The sequence below is a fragment of the Saccostrea cucullata genome, unplaced genomic scaffold, assembly GCF_032062105.1.
Source record: "Saccostrea cucullata isolate Sc308-1 unplaced genomic scaffold, CSIRO_AGI_Scuc_v1 ctg11, whole genome shotgun sequence".
Classification (NCBI taxonomy): Eukaryota; Metazoa; Mollusca; class Bivalvia; order Ostreida; family Ostreidae; genus Saccostrea; species Saccostrea cuccullata.
In genome coordinates, this window is record NW_026933222.1 from 102,332 (window position 1) to 122,374 (window position 20,043).

Sequence of the window (20,043 nt, forward strand, 5' to 3'; positions counted from 1 at the left end):
ATATTTAAATGCACTTACATACATTATTATCCAGTGAACAAGTCTTTCAAAATGATTGTGTAATTTCTATTCCTATTTACATTCATGTCAGTATAAATTGCACAATAAATCCTATCTAACATATTATTGTTTGGTATTTCTTGGTCTTTTCTCTGCAATGATTTTTAATTCAGCATTGTCATTAGAGTTAAAGAAAAATGTACCAGGAATCTACTTTATATAATACAGATACATGTACTAAATGATAATGCTAAGATTACCTCTGTTGGAAGAAGGGAACTACTACCCCTTACTTTTCTTTCAGAAAAGACAACACCTTTTTATACTAAGTGATATATTACTGAAAAATCTAAAACTAGAGGTATGACGATGGAACAAGAATGTCCCAGCTAGGGATCAAGTTTGTTGAAATCATGGCCCCAAGGAAAGGGTGGGACCACAATGGTGGATCAAAGTTTAACATAGGATATATAGGGAAAAAATCTTTGAAAAATTTCTTTTAGAGAATAACAAAGCCATGATTAGTGTGTGTTTGTTTTGCTTAGGAAATAGTGTAGATCTCAATTTTCTAAAATCATAGTAACAATATTTTGCAGATACACAATGGAAGATAATTTTTTTTTACAAAGGAATATATAGGGTAAAATTAAATTTTTGTGAAAGTGTAGAGGATTTGTATATTAATATGGCAGCAAAAAAAGTTAAAAATTTTAATAACTTTTAAAATGAAATAAGATTTTTTTTTTTTGTGTGAAATGTGAAAATATATACTTTTTTTCAATTTCTAGAATCAAGCAACACAATATTCTTCATAGCAATTATATTTAATATCTACATTTAAGTTATATACAGTATTATGAAAACAATCAGTTGTCAGGATTTTGTTTCAAGTCCGTGAAATTGGGCCATATTGTTCCTCATTTGGCACAACAACTGGAAAGAAGTCTGGAGTCCTGCTAATGTGTTGTTAATTTCACTCAACAAACTTTCCTGAAATAGATATTCATTAAAAGTTTAAACAGCTTTCAATATTGAATGTGTACTCAAGTTGGGTATAAATACCCAAATTAATTCATGCAGTAAAATCCATTAATGTACACTGTATTTCTTTTGAGAAAGAGCTGCAAGTCTTTCTATAATGGAGAGTAATGGTAAAATAAATAGAGAGTATGTTCTTGAAAACTTTCAATGGTTCAGAAAAATCTTACCATTTGCCCATCACTGAAGGACAAGGATTTAACCCATGTGATATTTTCCAAGTGTGTGTTGAGATCTGCTAGGACTGGGGCTACCTGGGGGAAAAGTTCTGCTGCATACCTGTCCAAATATAAGATAAAATGTAAATATTTTTAACAGACACAGTCATACCTCATTATCTCTAACTCTATAGGATCGAGAAATAAGTTTGAGATATCTAAGGATTCATATCCTTAGGCCATATCCTTAACATCAGATGGCCTGACACCATATCAAACAACAGCCTATGGGAGAGAACCAACCAAAATCCTATATACATTGACATCAATAAGAGAAAATGGGGCTGGATAGGACACACCTTACGCAAACCCTCAAACAACACCACCAAACAAGCTCTGGATTGGATTCCACAAGGAAAGAGAAGGGTTGGGAGACCAAAGCAAACCTGGAGAAGATCTGTAGAAATGGAAGCAAAAGAAGTTGTATTTACCTGGACCCAACTAAAAAGGATAGCCAAAAACAGAGTCTGATGGTGCGGTGTGGTTGCGGCCCTATGCTCCCCAAGGAGTGAACAGGAATAAGTCAAGTAGAGAGGGTTCTTAAAGAAAATGTGGTTGGGACTTCCAAATCACTTTGATATATCCATTTTATGTTGGAGATACTGAAGTTCAACTGTATTTCACATCATACTATAAACTGGTGTATATGTTTCAAGATTCTTTTTAATACTATTTAATCTTTTATTCATTTAAATTGAAATACTGTATTTATAAACTGTGTGATTTTAAACATTTACATCCTTATTAAACTTGCAGGCAAAATAACAAATAATCTGAAGAAAATCGCAATACTTTTCTTTCAACATTTTATAAACAACAATTCAAAATGTTCCAAATTTGGACAAATAATATTAGGGTGTACCTGTGATACTGTGCTTCAATTTTTACAAAGTCACCAACAAATGGTTGTTGAAGTCGAGTTTTTAACTGACTTTTACTGTCGATTATGGATTGCATGTGACCATTCAAACTTTGTATGTTCTTTATTCTTTTCTCTGAAATAAAATTGCAGATTTTTTACATAACATAACTCAAGGGTGTGTATTTAAACTACAACCATAAAGTACTGTTAAAACTAATGGAATTTTTTTAATTATACATACTTATAATATAACAAAGGGTTACAATCCTCTTAAACAATGTTTTATTCCAGAACACAGCTTCTCAAACAATGTACTGGGATACATGTATTCATATGCTGTTCACAATACAATTAACATAAATGACTACCCTTGACCTCTGACCATTTTGCCCCTACAATTGGATAAGCTTCTACATTTGGCACAAGGTATTTCTGTAGAATGTATGACACTGGTACATGTATTAAGTCAAATGATATGCTTTTTTCCCAATTCTATTTACACATCATTGACTTTGACTATTGACCCTGAAATTAGTTTCTTCATTCAAATGATACTTTCTAAAATTTTATATATGTCTAGGTAAACATATCCAAGTCTTTGACCTTGACCATTGGACAACTTCCAAATGTAAAGCCCTGTGTCACTTTTACCTGGTAATCTATTATACACTTGCAGGCAATTGCAGCAAGTTAAAGATTGACTTTGTACAAATCAAAACATTGTTAAAAAATCCCAATATTTTTTTTAACCTAAACACTCAAATAAAAAGAAATGTTTTTATCACAAAAATTCTAGTTCTTAGCGAGAAGGAAATGAGAAATTGACTACCAGTAGTATACATCATGTACATTGTTAAGGATTTATATTAACTTTGGCCTTAAACTTTAGACCATAGGTAGTTGAATAGATGTATTCCTCAGCTCTGCTCATTTCCACTTCTTTTACAAGTCATAGACATAATGGTACTCTGGTTATTGTGTCTACACTAGGCCTACCCATTAAAAGAAAATACCTGACTATAACTGTGACCTTTGGTCTTTTGACCCTCAAATACATTTGTATGCTACGAGAGGATAAAATAATGTTACTGTACCCCTTGTGTCCAGATGAGTTATATCACTAGTCTCTCTGTCCTGCATCCTCTTTTGGATTTCCAAATCAACCTATGAATCAACAAATCAGTCAGATTAAATCATACTTTTGTAAGAATCAAGAAAAGTTTGAAAAGAATAAAATATTCAAATAAAAAAATCTGTTTACATATGGTGTTTCTCAGTTCTCACCATCTTGGTGATACATTATAATGAATGAGTATTGTTAGGACTGGGCATTCACATTACCTGTAAATGAACCCCAGTTCTTTGCTACAATACACTGTACCTGATGAAGTTCCTTCTGAATTTTTGTAATCTCCTTAAGTAAGGCTATCACTGCCAACGATGCCGTTGAACTCTTCAATTTTTCTTCTTTATTCTTTTAACAAGATGAAAAATTTTATTAATTCTATTTTTTGGTTTCAGAGAAACATCATATTTATTAATTTAAATGCTAGCTTTTAGGTTTATTTCTCTTATATTTTCCAAAAGAAATTTATTTAGCATTATAATAAAAATCTTCTGCAAAAATTTTCTACAGAGAAAATATTGCTTTAATTTACCAACTCTTACATTAGAACCCATTTCATACAAGTTTCTTGGGAACAATTTTAAATTTGGGCAAACTAAGAAAGGATCAAAACAAAACTTAGAAATATGCTGTAAATTTTCGTTAAAATGGTCAGAGGCATATTGGATACAAAACATTCTTTTGCACTGTCTATTTTGTAGACAGGATGAATAAGACTACTACATCTTGAGCTCTATTTGTCCATCAACGCCCATGTGTTGAACAGGTTATGTAGTCCAAATGATAATGAAATCCAGAACAGGTTATGATTATCATACCCTAAATGGTTTCTTAAAATATCCCATACAGGTTATTTAACTGAAATTTTCCTTGTAAGTATATTCAGATGCACATCTTTTTTAAGAAATAAGGTACAAGTATCATTTTTAAACATCAATCTAGATAAAAATTTGGGTTCACCGTTGGTCATGCGTTCCAATTTCATCACACACAAACCTTATTACTCATTATGAGTGTATGACATATTTACTTTTGTGACTTCATTACGACATATATTTGCTTGAGGATAATCTTAATAATAATAGTAATAGTGAGTGCAGAGAGCGTTGCGACGCTCATCACTGCGAGCTCTTAAAGCAACACCTGGGCGAAGAGAAAATTCAGACTATTGCACATTCATTCGTCAGATTTTTGTTCCTCAGTAACTCTGGACCCAAATGCATCACTTGTTAAAGTATGTTCTAGCAGCAAAAATTAAATTAAAAGTTATCATGCCTTGATTTAATTGATAAATATTGAAAATAAATAGTAAAAGAAACGTTCTTCCTTTCTCTCAGCACTGTTCAGGCTTCTTTTTGGTAATGTAAACTTACATATGACGTCATGTGACGTCAGATTCGAGACACATCAAATGGCACGTGCAACTTGATGAGCCCAGTCTAAACTATAATAAAAGAAATATCTACGCTTGCCATAATGGTAGCACTGTCAACATATTATTTAACACATGAAATGCTTTATTTCTCAAAACTAAACAGCACAAGTTTGAAGACTTAAATGATTCAACTGAATTTGAAACATTTTTTTTAGACATTAAAAGTTTAAAAAACTATCCCTCTGCACTCTCACTTCTCTCATTTTTCATGGACATTTTGTTGATTACTAGGGGAATTCTGTTGAATTAAAAAGTATTCCGATGTAGTGCTGACAGAGTATTTAATCTATTGAAGGGTGCAAGACCGATCAAAACTATAATAAAAGAAATATCTACGCTCGCCATAATGGTAGCATCGTCAACATATTATTTAACACATGAAATGTTTTATTTCTCAAAACTAAACAGCACAAGTTTGAAGACTTAAATGATCCAACTGAAATTGTAACATTTTTTTTAGACATTTATTAAATGTTTAAAGAACTATCCCTCTGCACTTCCACTTCTCTCATTTTTCATGGACATTTTGTTGATTACTAGGGGAATTCTGTTGAATTAAAAGTATTCCGATGTAGCACTGACAGAGTATTTAATCTATTGAAGGGTGCAAGACTGAGGAAGAATATTCAAAACATATTTTTTACAAGATGATCAAGTAGACAAATAGATATCTAGTTGTATTGGACAAAACAGTACCTTTTGTACATAACCCAACTTCTCTGCTAATTTTAAAACATTCAGCAATGGAGACAGAGCAGAATCGGCGTCACTCCATGGATTTTGCTCACCAACTCTTGTAATACTGTCAAGATCCATGTTGTTGATGTAAATTTTAAATTTACCTCCAAACACTAAAGAGCTTCACGTCTTTTTCACTAAATGACGAAATCGGTGAATCATGGGAGAGTTAAATAAAATAATAATAAAATGCAAGCAATAATATTTTCTTGTTTTCTTTCTTAAGTTTTATTTAATTATCAAATAACATTGAAATATAATTCTTTTTAAACTCCTGGACATACGAATGAATAATTCAACAATGTTGAGGATATATTGTTTCGCTATTTAGTCATTTCATAGCGCGGATGAATAAATTGAAATATATTCAGTAAATTTTAGCAAATATAGCTTAAATAAAAGTAATTTAGATTCTTGAGTGTATTTAAATATTAAAAGAAATCTTTCAGGAATTTCACATCAATTTGTCCTTGTCTCTATTCAAAAATCGATTAGAGTGCGGACTTATGCCAATGAACACGTTGTTCGGTCATTCACACTGACGTGTTGGAAAAAAAGTTTATTCTTAAAGTAAGCTGTTTTCGTGTTTGTATTTGCTTGATGTACATTTATGAAAAGTTAAAATTAAGGATACATTTAAATGTTATGATTATGCTCGTTTGATCATTTCCTGTTATAATTTAAACGTGGGCCTTGCATTTTTTTTAAGGCCCTAATGATGTAATGTGAATATATTCTATGAATGTTTTTATACGCCTGACTTAAGATGGAATGCATTCTGGTTTGGCTATTATGTTCGTTTATCTGTCCATTTATCAGTCTATGTGGCTGTCTCGCTCTGTTAGGTTTTTTCTTGTCCGTCAGACGTCTAACCCACAGGAGCTTGTTTCATACAATAGGCTATTTTTTATACTATATAATAACACAGCGCCTGTGGTCTAACCTTAAAATTTAATTACTATATCAGTATACAAGGCCTAGAATATTAACAGCATCTTGGTTCATATATTGCAAGATTTGTAACCGGTAACACAGGTTACATAACCTTTTCACTGGGGAACTTAAAATTTTCATTTATTCCGTTTTTAATTGGTTACAGTGGTTACAACGAGCATTTTTTCATTTATTCAGTAATTTGTACATTGGTTACCTCAATGTCTACAAGATCCCACTTGGAATAAAGATGATCTGTAACCAATGTAACCGATTGTCACCAAAGAAATATAGCTGTAACCAATGTAACCTAGAAATAAAGACCCCTTAAAAATATAATTGTAACCATTGTAACCAAATGTCACCGATGAAATATACACATGTAGTAGTAACTAATGTAATTTAAAAAATAAGAACCCTTTTGGTTTTAGGTAATCTGTAACCACTGTAACCATTTACCACCGAAGAAATATACAATGTAGCTGTAATCAATGTAACTCAAAAATACAGGCCCTTCTACACCAGCATCCTTTAATTGAGAGAGATACACTGTATATGTAACCTTTGTTACTAGATAAAATAGCCCTGTAACAGGGTTACAAATGAAAATAGGTAAAAGTCAGTATCATTATGTGTCTTACATGTATTAAAGTAGGTTGCTTTGACCTTTAATTTAGATGATATGGCCAAGCATTTGACAAAATTCTTGTCCGACTCATAACTGGGAAACGGTTTGACCTAGAATCCTAATTTAGTTCTAGTTTGTCACATCCTACCTACAGGTCTCTTTAATTTATTTTAGGTCAAATTTAAAAAATATATATAGATGTGTTTAAGTTAAACAATCCTTAGTAAGAGTGGATGATATGGCCAAATATGGCAAAATCCTGTCCAGCTTATAACTGGAAAGCTGTTGAACCTAGAATCATCAATACTATCAGTAGATGTAATTGGTTTAAAATAAAATATTTGTTGGGTGGAACAGATAGAAACTGAAGTGGGCCTGTAGCATGTGAATTTGTGGAATCAAGAAAATGGAAATATAAGGAATAATTAACTCTCTGATTTTTTGGTTTAGTGATGATGATAAACCGATAGGCTTGCATGATAATTTTATGCATTTGCATTTATGCAAATTATCATACAAGCCAATTGATTGATCACATCATGAAATAAAAAAATTGACAATTATTCCCTAAATATAAAGAGTATATATTTTTGTGTCAATACCAAAAAAGTTCTACATATCTTATGACTGAAAATAAAAAGCAAAGGTATTTCTACAACCACTTTGTTATGAGAATTATAGTTGTCCATTTTTCCCATGTACTACTTTATGTTATTTTCTTTTTATGTTATGAAACACTATATAAATGAAGCTAAAATATATTTAGGAATGTCTGAAAAAAGAGACTTGACACAGAATCCTTTTGCGGCATTGTTTACCAGTGTGGAAGATGCAGAACAGTACAGTGCACAGTCTTTGGGAACACAAAGTGAAACTCCAAAAGGTTTCTAGATATGATCTATATGTAGACTTCTAAATTTTAGGAGCCACTTGGCAATATAGCATGTAGCTAGAATGTTAAGTTATTAGAATTACACATCTCTGATATTTTATATACAGTCAAATTTCTTTTATATATAGAACTCAGTGGAACCAAGATGACAGATGGTTGCATTTACATTTTACCACATAATCAAAAACTATTTACCAGGTTAATGATCAATTCAAGTAGTTCAATTTTGAATGTCACTTATCATTTTGAAAACATCCTGTACAAAAAATAGTTTGATTTGGAACCTTTTTCTAAAAATCCGACTGGAGGACAGTTGCCCATTCTGGAAATTATATTTTGGCATTACATGTAATATTGCTGTTTTTATCAATCTCTCTCTCTCTCTAACATAACTAATATAGTAAATCAATATTGCATATTTGTATCAGGAATACGTGATTGGTTTAAGCATTGTAGAAAAATGCATCACTAAAAAAGCATAATTATCCCTGATTAATTATTAATTATATACTGATTTTTGTAATAATTACAGAGAATGAAGACAAGGAAGAGGATGATACTCAGAGAAAAATGGCCATAAATTGGATGATAGAGAATGTTTTTCTCATCACATTAGACAAAGGTGAAAATTCAGGACATTTTGTCTTCAAGATATGTAACTTTTGAAAAAAATATAGAAGAAATTTGGAATGTAATAATGCAAAAGTTTTTGCATACAAAGTTTGTATTGATTTGATTAAAATGAATTGTAGAAGTTCATCCTTATGAAGATAGACCATCCAGGTGTGTTTTTATGTCGGAGATGTATGACACACTGGAGGGTCAGACATGGTGGGAGATGGACAATCTAGAACAGGTAAATGAATGATTATTTGTGTCATTTTTTATTTAAGATCGGTCAGTTTAAAATCAATCTGTGACAATTTATTTTTTACAACTAAAAAAACATTCGATACAAAAACAAAGCAAATAAGTGGTTCACAATAATTAATATTCCTGAGTTACTTAAAAGTAGTTTGCCATGACAGCGGATATTTCTTGCACATGAATAAAAAATTGGTTTATAGTAAATTAAACCATTAAAGATTAGACAATCTTTGTCCCCATCAAGATTTATATGCATATCCTTTGCTGACTGAATATATTAACCTAGTTTATATGTATTCCAAAAATATCAAAAATGCCAAGCACAGGAATTTATAAATTTCACAAATGACTATGCCATATGACAAGCAAGATTTTATATAGCATAGATTTGATTTCAACTGATACTTTATCTTTCAACATAGGCTGTGTTTGAGAGACTACTTTTACCTAATCCGGGGGCAGATGTGGTTAATCTGAGTAACAAGGATGACCTAAATGCTGCTTCTTTGGCAGGAGAGTCAGAAGTTCTGAGATACTTGTACCAGTGTTATAAAAGGCAACAAAATCTTCTTTCAAAGGCATGTTTTTAATCTTTTTAAAAAAATTTAAAGAATTTTCAAGAAAATTTTGATATTTCAAAATGTACTATGAGTAAAATTTGATTAAAGAATAATATGATGATACATGTGTATTGATGTAAACATTTTATATCATTTTAGAAAAGAGACCTTTCCAGTGAGCTGGCAGCTTGTTGTGATGTCATTCTGATGAATGCCAGGATCTGTCTGCAGCAGGATGAACTTTATCCTTCCCAGGTTCCTTTGCGACAACTTGTTGACCTATATGAGGAAGAGGCATGTTTCACACTGAGTAAGAAATAGAAGATATTTAATGTAAACTGATGTTTAATACACAGATATGGATGCAAAGTATTAAAACACATGATGATGTAATAGAAAAACCAAAAATATTTTCAATTTCTATATATAAGGTGTAGATATTGTAAAATGTGTTTTTTTGTACAGGTTCAGAAGGTGACCTTTACCTCCATTTTTTTGATGACCTTGTCCAGCAGATAGAGGACAATGCGGAAGATGGGTCCGTTTCCCAGGTTTTTAGGCCGCTCCTAGAACTCACCAAGCACAATCTATTGAAAGAATTTTCCCTCCTCAGCCCAGGGGTCATCAAAGCTATTGATTTTCTCATCTTCTTCACCAGGAAAGCAAGTTTAGCTGAGGTAGCTGCTAAAATAGAACTCTGTCCAAAACAAAATATAGTCTTACTGCAAAAACAGTGACTAAAATGTCAAACTGGGTTTTTTTGCATGCAACGTATGACATGTTTCACATGTTTGACTTAATTACTCTAAATTACAAACACATCCAAAATATGTTTTGTAGGTTTTTATAGAGCATTCCTCACCCAAAGACTGGAAGAAAGGCCGAGACTTTCAGAGCACGCTGTTAGGCATGGTCTTCACCCTGAGCTGTATACCTCAGATGGAGCTTGGGCCATACGAGTTCTTCGAAAATCCTTCCACCAGGACAAAGCAAGATATTGAAGCTACTGAATCTAGTATACAGCAGGTCAGTGGATATCCAACATCATGGTTTTCAGTTTCATCAAGTTATTGCACTTTCAGTCAAAATATTCATTATATGTCTGTTGAATAGAAAGAGCTTATATGTACCGTCACCACTGGAAACCTATAAAAGTGTTTACATTGCTTTATTTTAAAGTGCTTGGTGAGCAACATTTTTCAAAATTTATTTTAAATGTGTGCTAAACATAGTTGTTTGTAAATTGTGCTTTAAAAAACAAAACTAAAACTGAGATTCATCAAATGTAGTCCTCTTTTTTTAGCCCCTAGCCAACATGTGTGAAAAAGTGTACCAGTTACTATTTGCGATCATTAAGCTCTCCCCCGAATTACGTCACAAAGTCTTGCAGTGGCTGGGGAAGTGTATTCACGCCAATCTGGGAAGAACAAAGATTTGGTCCTCTCAGATGCCCCAGCTGTTTACACAGATGTACGCCTCGGAGGGGTTCTGCCTCAACCTGTGCTCTATCATGCTCAGACTTTGTAAACCGTTCTCTGAACCGAAATCTGCCAAGCTGCTGAAAGTCCAGCCCACTTACTGTAGGATGGTGGCAGCCAATGAGAAAGAGGCAAAGGAGAGAGGGATACACACTGAAGGTGAGTTAAGAATGCTTGCAGAGTGATCCATTGTCACTTTAAATGGATAACCCTGTAGAATTATGGCCATCATTAATTTAAAGCACAGATGAGACAATTGCTTTGAGATGTCTCTTCAAGTATTGTTTTACAAATTAATGATTTCGAAGAAGGAAGTGTATTAATCATTCATTTTAGTCCCTAAATTCAAAGAAAATTGTGTAATCCAGCAATATATCAAAGTTGAGTTTAAAACCTTTTTTAAACTTTCATCTCAGAAAAAAATATGTTAAAGGTAATTAGTTCACTGTAGCTTTAATAACGTTGAGTTTATTTACAAAAAAATCAAGATTCAGACTTAAAGCAATATGAGTGTATCTCTTAGAATTTTATTTTGCTGGGAAAATGTGCAATTCTGATTAGTTTGTTCGTAATTTAAACCCTTATGACCAATAAGCCCAAAATAAAGTTTAAAAATGTTTCAGAAGAAATATTTCTGTACAACCTAATATATTGTTCAAAATAAGAAATCATTATTGTACAGGATGACAATAATTCAATTTTCCTTCAATTAAAGCTAATAAAAAAGAATTTCCATTAAAAATATGAACAACAGAAGTTGATAAATGATTTATTTTTCTGTCATTAAATTAGTTAATTACAAATTTGCAATAAAAATTTCCGATGTCAAACATGCAGCTCATATTGCTTTAACATGACTTTGAGTGGTTGTTCTTCATTTCGAAAATATAGAGAGCATTTGTCAGCATTTTTCCAGCAAGAACACTTTTGAATATCATATAATGCAGTAGATTCTGACATATTTTTTGCAACATGAGATATTAATTTATGCTACATGTCTGTATGGTGGCACTGATTTTCCACAGAAATATATGTGTTTCATCCAATAGTTTTTGCATTCAAGTGTATAAAGTTAGCTTTTGACATTGAACAATTTTAGAGACTGCTGTATTTTTGTTGTGTCAGGGACTGTACCATTGGTCCTTAGGTTTTCTAATTCGAAATTTAAGAAACTAAATTGGGCTTATTTACATTTTAGGACTTTCAAAGGAGTCTTGTTTAGTTCCAAAGGAAGAAAATGAGAGCATTTCAACAGATGAGAATTATAATTTCATCACGGAGTGTTTTTTCATGACTCATCAATGTATTTATATGAGTTTTCATACTGTACATGAAAAATTTCTCAAACTAAATCAAGAACTTCATAGAGTGCAAAGGTTATACAATGAGGTCAGGGGTCAAGGCAATGATGAAGTTGAACCAGTACGCAGTATAAAAAGACAAATGGAAAAAGGTGATTTCTTTTTCTTACCAATTTATGAGATTTTTTAATAAGAAAAAAAACCCTCCACTTTTGTAAACAATTGCACAAAATAGCAAGACATGCTGAAATTTATTGAGTTTCCATTTTAATGTTATGTACATGTAATTATGTGGTTTTAATGTAAACAAATGTTTTTTTAAAGGAATGACTCTATACCTTTGTATGAAAGCTGCATTAACAGAGCCAAGGTTGTTAGAAATGTCCTTGAACTTTCACCTTGCTACAGCCACATGGCTTTCAGAAATTGCTATAAATGAAGACTGTCAAACTTTTGAGCCTGTGAAATTTCCGCTGCCTAAAACTGTTCCTACAGTTTTGACATGTGTGCCAGAATTTATCATGGGGAATGTCACCGATTTTACACTTTTTCTTCAGAGATTTAAAGAAGATATGTATGAGGTAATGATTTTCTACTTATTACATGTATAATAAAAAACTGAATTGAATGTCTTGAAGGAATTTTCTGTAAGTTTTTAATTGTATGTTAACCTCAGTGTGGAAGTAATATGAGATCAAAGTTGCCCCCTCTCTCTCTAGAATATATTGTGATAGATATTTGTACATGTACATATATACAAGAATTATAATGAAAAAGAATATACTTGTTACACTCACATCATCAGTCTCTTGTTTTGCTTTGCAGATGGCCGGAGATAAGTTGGAGCACTTTATGACCCTGATCCTGGTTTACATGGGGAGCCCTGAGAGGATGAGGAATCCTCACCTGAGGGCAGAGCTGGCCGAGACCCTAGCCTCCCTCCTCCCGGCAGAGTCGGGCTCCTCATCAAAGGGTATCCTGTCTTGGTAAAAATAGTTTACATACTCTCAGTTAATTAGATGTTTGTAAAGATACATAGGGCAAGGACTAGACTTCTCCACTTCTCTCTATCTTGATCATTTTTCTCCAGTTCTTCCCAAGTCAGTTTGTTGTCTGTCATTTAGCTTGATGTTGTAAAGTCACTTAAATGTATAAAAGACATTGTTCACTTTTCTCATATGCCAAAATAACATATGAAAATAAGAGGTTCAGGGGTAGACATTAACTTTTATTTCCACTTGTCCTTCGGGCAAGTTAACTACAATTTTGACTTGCCCGAATGCAAAATTTGGTTGCCCAAAATTTTTTAAGAAAAAAACCAGTTATTGTACCTTAATTAGTTGTAAATATAAAAGTTGACAAATTAATCTCTATTTTGAAGTTAACTGTCGGAAAAAAATGTTGATATGATGGTGATGCTACATTTGTAAATGTACATGTATGTAAAACACTTTCTTGTCATTTAACTATCCTGAAAACACACAGAGTACTGCAGGAATATTATTTTCTTACGATTTTTGTTTGAAATTGTAATTTTTCCTCTAAAAAGCTGAGGTGAAGCCAGAAGGAAGAGAGTTGTTATGTTTTGAATCAAGATACATTGTGCACCCGTGAATAATTGGCGTTCTTCATATAATTCCTTAATTGGGTAGAGAAAGTATTCTGTAATCTCTATTTCATAATAAGACTGTAACGTAAGTTGTCAGACAGATAATCGTATTTTTTAAACTACGAAAGAAAACAGAAAAACGAACCCGATTTCTGAATAAAGGTAAGATCCAGAAACGCTACCGAGGGATTCCGAATGCAATAACAATGTCCCGTTTTTGGCGGAAATCAAGTGTTTAATTTATTTTGTTGTTTAGAAACTTATGTGAGATTGAAAATAATATTTCTATCAGAAATATCCACTTGCCCGATCGGACAAGTACATTGATAGTTTCACTTGCCCGAACTGAGAATTTACTTGTCCCGGGCAATCGGACAACCGTTAATGTCAATCCCTGAGGTTAGTGAAACAGAGTTTTCAAAGTTAACTATTGCATTCACATTTGAATTACTTTTGGAAATGTTTTATCAAATTTGCAACAACAACAAAAATGTCATCCCTTCATTCTTTTACAGGTTTTCCCGAGAACAGCTGTTTGTGAAGCACCCACTGATAGAACATCTAGCTGAGAAGCTTCTGAATGTCTTTGTCAGTATCGAGATGACTGGACAAAGTGTACAGTTTGAACAGAAGTTTAATTATAGGAGACCCATGTACATGGTTCTCGAACACATATGGGAGATAACTCTTCATAGAAAGTGTATTAAAGTAAGTAAACAGATTTTCCATGTCAATTACCTTATGTTTCATTTTTATTTTTTGTCTGGGGAAAGAAAAATAAAATTCTTCCTTTTTATTTATCTCCCACTTAAAACAAAGCTATCTCACAGTATGACTCCTCAAAAATAGAATGCCAACTCCATGCATGAGATAGCCATAGAATTCTATATCAGGTTTATTCTTCTAACATTGATTATTTACTTCAGAAACTGGCTGAGGAGGCTGAGGAGAGAATTGAGGACACTGATCCTCCATTGTTCCTTCGTTTTATCAATCTCCTCATCAATGATGCTATATTCCTCCTAGATGAAGCTTTTGATGTAAGTAAGCCTTTTGCTGAAAATGAAGAAAACTTATAATTTACACCTTAGCTTCTAAATATACTGCATAACTGAAGAGTTCCACATAAGTCAAATCATTAATGATTGTAATGAGAAGTAAATGAAAAATGATCTGTTATGTTTGATTAGTGTTGATGAAAATAAATTTGATTTCAATTTAGTCTTTAAATTTTAATAGAGTGAATTGCTTAATTTTTCCCTCTTGCTTATTTAAGAATATACATGTATTTGAAAATTAAGTTATTTGTTACAGTACATGACCCAAATCAAGGACAAGCAGGCAGAGAAAGACCGAGGAGACTGGAACAGCCTGGATCAGCAGCAGCGGCAGGAGAACGAGAACACACTGCGCCAGACCACCATGCTGGCCCGCTACCATAACATGATGGGGAACTACACCATCCACGCCCTGGAACTGATCACCAGGGAGATCAAATCCATCTTCTGTCATAGCTCCATGGTAGACAGAATAGCTGGCATGCTCAACTACTTTCTTCAGCATCTGGTGAGTCATTGTTTTAGCTGTTACATCATTAAACAAGATGTGTTTTTGAAGCACTATGTGTCTGCGGTAACAAAGTTTGAAAAAAGTTATGTTTAGCATATATGTCACAGTCAAAGTCACAAGGTCATTGACCTTGGTGTCATTTGAAAGAGCTTGATTAATGGAGTACGCATATCAAATAGGAAGTCTTTATCTCCTATGGTTCAAAAGTTATTGCAAAGGTACAAAAAAGCTATTTTTAGCATACAGGCCACAGCCAAGGTACAAGGTCATTTACATTGGTGTCATTTGAAAAAACTTAATTAGTGGAGTATGCATACCAAATATGAAGTCTCTATCTCTCATGGTTCAAAAGTTATGGAGAAGGTTCAAGAAAGCTATTTTTAGCAAACAGGTCACAGTCAAGGTCAAAAGGTCATTGACCTTGGTGTCATTTGAAAGAGCTTAATTAGTGGAGTATCATACCAAATATGAAGTATCTATATTTCATGGTTCAAAAGTTAATGGCAAAGTTTGCAGACAAAAAAACTATTTTTAGCATATAGGTCACAAGGTCAATGACCTTGGTGTCATTTGAAAGAACTTAATTAGTGTATTATGCATACCAAATATGAAGTATCTATATTTCATGGTTCAAAAGTTATGGTGAAGGTTAAAGTTTGCAGACAAAAAGCTATTTTTAGCATATAGGTCATTCAAGTTGGTTCAGATCATACCCTCTACCCTTTAAGGATTGGTTGGGACCACTTTTGGTTAAAACTTTTCATTGATAAAATGATTTTTGCTTTTTTCCTAGATACAGTGCTCAGGTTTAACAAACACTTCTTGTTTTGCTTTGTTTTTATAAACAATGTTTCCTTATTCGTGGAAAATAATTGTTGCAGATTTATTTCAAACTAACAAATCTCGAATAAAAGATGACATGAATAATAGCTGGTTTACCATATTTCAAAATTCATGGGTATGTTGAAGTCATTTGGAATTCCCAAACCCACATTCTTGTACTATTTTACCCTGGATGTTTCTCGAATGCTCAGATATTTTGATGTTTTTTTTTTCTCTTTAGAGATGAAGAGGTTTTGACTGTACTTTATTTCTCAAGATTCAACATGTGCTGCATGAAAAGACAAAGTTCAAATTCAGTGTATAATATATTTCTATTTTACGTATTCAGGTGGGTCCTAAACAGAGAAATTTCAATGTTAGAGACAAGAATGAGATTGAGTTTAAACCTCAGCAGATGGTGTCAGACATTACACAGATTTATTTAAATCTTGGAGATAATGAGGCCTTCTGTATGGCTGTGTCAGCTGACGGCAGATCTTACTCTCCAGAACTCTTTGAAAAAACCACAGGTGTGTTACAGAAAATTGGAAAATCGCCTACCATGATCAGCCAAGTGGATTCTCTTAGGGATAAAATAGAGGTATGTAATGAGAAAAACAGGAAGAAGAGATAAAGTCCTGATATTTCAGTAGAAGTATATACATGTACACTGTAATGTTAATTTGCATGAATGAATTTTAAAATTTATGAAATTAAGTATTGAAATTATGAAGTACAGTGTAGATTTTTATCTATATCAAATATGAATTTTAAGTGTAACTTTTTTTGTACATGTATTATAGGCTCTTCGAGAACAACAAGCAGAGGATGAATTGCTGTATTCTGATGCCCCTGAGGAATTTTTGGATCCCATCATGGGGACTCTAATGAGAGACCCTGTCTTTTTACCCTCCTCTAAAAATATTGTGGATAGAGCAATTATTGCCAGGCATATCTTAAGGTATAAGACTTTTTTTTTCAATGATATTAAAAATACTAGTGCTTATAGGAAAATCTATATAATGCCATTTTATTTGGCCAAACATTGAATAATACTTAATGATCTTTGACTGAAATGGACACATAATTTTTAAAATACATGTATCATAAAAATATCCAAGTATTACCAGGTGATGAGTATTTTATGATTGTAAGGATTCTTGTTTTGTTAAGAATTTGTAAAGGACAAAGAAAACAAATGATTTTTAGAACAATGACCAAATACCTGTACTTGATCTTATGAAATCTTGCTTATTTTTATTTATCAATCTGTGTTTTTTTTACCAGTGATCAGACAGACCCCTTCAACCGATCCCCTCTCTCCCTAGACATGGTCATTCCTGATGTTGAACTGAAAAAAAGGATAGATGCCTGGATTCAGGAGAAGAAAAAATCTTCATGACAAACACCAAGCAGTTCATTCTGTGTGAACATGAAGTGTGTATGTATTTACAAACAGAATAAAGTTTTATTTCTCCAGACACTGCGTACAGAAAGGAAGCAATATCTGGAAATTCATTTATCAAATTACTATTGATGTGAGACAACAGAGAAAGATTTGATTGCCTTACACTTTACTGAAAGTGTTTAAAACATGTTTATACATTACACTGCTTTATCTGTGATGGCTTAGCCAACATTAAAATGTTAGCATGTGTCAGATTTGTATGAAAGTGCCAAGAGTTTTTGATATTCCAAAAACAGTTTTTAAGTTTATTGTGGACTTACAGGGTTGTAAACTATAAAAAGAAAATTTCACTGGATTCATTTGCCATTGAGATCTTGGTAAGCTATGTTATAGATGGCAAAAATGATGAACTTCCTCTGTGGGATTTATCTATTCTACATTCATATAAATTTATATATACAAAGTATATTTGTAACAATAGGAATGTGGTTTTATAAGTGCATATTTTATTAACTGGTAAGACAGTTTGTATGATATAATGCATACTATGATATCAACAAAGCATACTGTTGTCAGACCTCATCATTCATGTAGATGTGGTAAATCTTATCTATTCTCTATTCAAATATTACTAATTATATGTATGTGGCAATAGGACGGCTTTTAACAAGTGCATATTTTTTTTATAACAGGGAAGCATATTCTTGTATGACTAAATATAAAACCACTGTAATTTTAGTTCAAGTAAAATTATAATGATTATTTGTTATCCTCTTTCTGTTTACAGTAAAATAAATTACATTTACAGCCGTTGTCTTCGTTCCCTATAACATTCACTTAGGTAGCACTATATTTTCTATAAAACCGTTTCTACTTAAAAGTGCCATTCTTTCCTTAAATATTGAATAAAATGATTCTTTCTCTATTTTTTCCCCTATAGATAAGAATAAATTGTTTGAAATGTATACAGGCACATTCAAGGGATTTGTAAATGCATGCAGCTATAGATAGTATGATATAACATCTAAGTTTTTGATTATTCTAAGAAAATATATAGCTCACTCGAACCAAAGGCTAAGGTGAGTTTTTCTGCAATCAGCATGATGTTTGTAAGTTGTAAGTAAACTTTTCAAATTGTAACACCTGGCTGGCCCCGGGATCATAAAACAATATAAGGTAAAGTTAAAATCTCTCATTAAAATGTAAGAGAAGTCAAGATGTTCGAAATTATAATAAAGGATCAGTAAAAAAGGACTTGTAACCTATAAATAAAACAAATTATAAACTACGATCATCATTTTGACCATGTCCAATTATATGTATCAGGGCAATGAAACACCCTCTGGTTATAATCACGAGCCTCCGTAAGTTTTTCAATGGATAGTTAAATATTTTATGTCTACAACTCTAAAGTAAAATGACATTGTTTAGACAGGGTATTGTCACTCATTTGGTTTAAGTCATACATTTATGGTCAAATAAAAACGTTTGTGTTGTTTGCTTGAACATAGGTTTAAACAAGAGATGTTTGTAAAACACTTATGCCCCCCCCCCCCCCAAATTGAAATTTTTCAAAGTCCAAGGGGCACAACCCTGTTAAAAATGGCGCGGTCGTACCCAAAACAGAACTTGACCTAGATATTCATCTGATAAATCTGTATACTAAGGGATTTCACATCAGTATGTGCAACCTCTGCGAAGAAAACTAGAGGTACTGTGAGCGATGAGCTCACTAAATGATACCCCCCGCCTCCATATAGTTATAATGGCAAAGTCCATGTTTTGGTGTGGCCGTGAAACCCAAAATATGTGTCGGATCAAAAAGTAAAATAGGAGGTGCACAATGGCAATATGTAATAAAGATTCTGTGAAAGTTTCATCAAATTTTATTCAGTGGTATGAGAGGAGTTGCGGATAAGAGATAGGTTCCCCAAAGCGTAACAGACGGACGGACGGAAGGACGGAATTAACGATTACTATATATCCTCCCGCTTTTCAAGCGGGGGGTATAATGAACGGAAACTGCAAATAATTGGAATTTTTCTAAGTCCAAGGGGCATAACTCTGTCCAAAATGGCGCAATCGTACTCAAAACAGAAGTTGACCTAGATATTCTTCTGATATATCTGCATACCAAATTTCATTTCAGTACGTGCAATGGTTGTGAAGAAAATGAACGGAAACTAAGTGGACCGACAGACCGACCAACAGATAGCAGCAAAGCAATTTACCCTCCCTTCTTCGAAGGGGGGCATAAAAACACTAACAAAACAAAAGATTTAACATTTGACATTGGCGTCGGAAGCAAATTGAAAGTGGGGGGGCTAAGTGTAAGAAAAAATTTTTTTGTACCTCCAAAAAAACCTGACAAGCAAAAAAAAAAAAGGAAATGTCTATTTCCCAAACATGAAAATCCTATTTCGTGGGGGGGGGGGGGGGGGGGTAGGTTCGAACTTCAGTACCAAAAATTTCTCCTAAACACCAACACTTTTCCCAATTTTAAACTATACTAAGACGTATCTGTGGAAAGTGGGGGGGCTAAACTTACGAAGATATGTT

The 20,043-nt window shown here is 32.9% G+C and overlaps 2 protein-coding genes across 3 annotated transcripts; one reads left to right on the top strand and one right to left on the bottom strand.

Moving 5' to 3' along the window:
- Window positions 1-805: 805 nt before the first annotated feature.
- Window positions 806-5,532, bottom strand: LOC134237703 (HAUS augmin-like complex subunit 2). Its single transcript, XM_062719839.1, has 6 exons — window positions 5,376-5,532; window positions 3,500-3,592; window positions 3,213-3,282; window positions 2,119-2,251; window positions 1,209-1,317; window positions 806-990 (listed from the first exon to the last, which is right to left on the bottom strand). Exons 1-6 carry the CDS (start codon window positions 5,493-5,495, stop codon window positions 874-876), a joined length of 642 nt encoding a protein of 213 aa, XP_062575823.1. The 5' UTR covers window positions 5,496-5,532; the 3' UTR covers window positions 806-873.
- Window positions 5,533-5,924: 392 nt separating this feature from the next.
- Window positions 5,925-18,248, top strand: LOC134237704 (ubiquitin conjugation factor E4 A-like). Of its 2 annotated transcripts, XM_062719840.1 has the most exons (18): window positions 5,925-5,987; window positions 7,745-7,861; window positions 8,403-8,492; window positions 8,623-8,726; window positions 9,160-9,315; window positions 9,457-9,607; window positions 9,763-9,974; window positions 10,138-10,323; window positions 10,601-10,934; window positions 11,974-12,228; window positions 12,401-12,657; window positions 12,902-13,062; window positions 14,201-14,393; window positions 14,612-14,725; window positions 15,000-15,251; window positions 16,426-16,677; window positions 16,880-17,037; window positions 17,364-18,248. In XM_062719840.1, exons 2-18 carry the CDS (start codon window positions 7,747-7,749, stop codon window positions 17,476-17,478), a joined length of 3,105 nt encoding a protein of 1,034 aa, XP_062575824.1. In that variant the 5' UTR covers window positions 5,925-5,987; window positions 7,745-7,746; the 3' UTR covers window positions 17,479-18,248. The 2 variants fall into 2 exon arrangements, with proteins under 2 accessions (XP_062575824.1, XP_062575825.1); XM_062719841.1 differs by lacking the exons at window positions 5,925-5,987; window positions 7,745-7,861; window positions 8,403-8,492; window positions 8,623-8,726 and having other exon boundaries at window positions 9,161-9,293.
- The last annotated feature ends 1,795 nt before the right edge of the window (window positions 18,249-20,043 follow it).

What these genes read in the sequence shown, in the direction of transcription:
- LOC134237704 (XM_062719840.1), top strand. Translation starts at nt 7,747, where the DNA reads ATGTCTGAAAAAAGAGACTTGACACAGAATCCTTTTGCGGCATTGTTT. An exon ending in AGATGGACAATCTAGAACAG is followed by an intron (nt 8,727 to 9,159) that starts GTAAATGAATGA and finishes CTTTCAACATAG; the next exon opens with GCTGTGTTTGAGAGACTACT. An exon ending in TTCATAGAAAGTGTATTAAA is followed by an intron (nt 14,394 to 14,611) that starts GTAAGTAAACAG and finishes TATTTACTTCAG; the next exon opens with AAACTGGCTGAGGAGGCTGA.
- LOC134237703 (XM_062719839.1), bottom strand. Translation starts at nt 5,495, where the DNA reads ATGGATCTTGACAGTATTACAAGAGTTGGTGAGCAAAATCCATGGAGT. An exon ending in TTCAGAAGGAACTTCATCAG is followed by an intron (nt 3,283 to 3,499) that starts GTACAGTGTATT and finishes GTTGATTCATAG; the next exon opens with GTTGATTTGGAAATCCAAAA. An exon ending in ATTGAAGCACAGTATCACAG is followed by an intron (nt 1,318 to 2,118) that starts GTACACCCTAAT and finishes ATATTTGGACAG; the next exon opens with GTATGCAGCAGAACTTTTCC.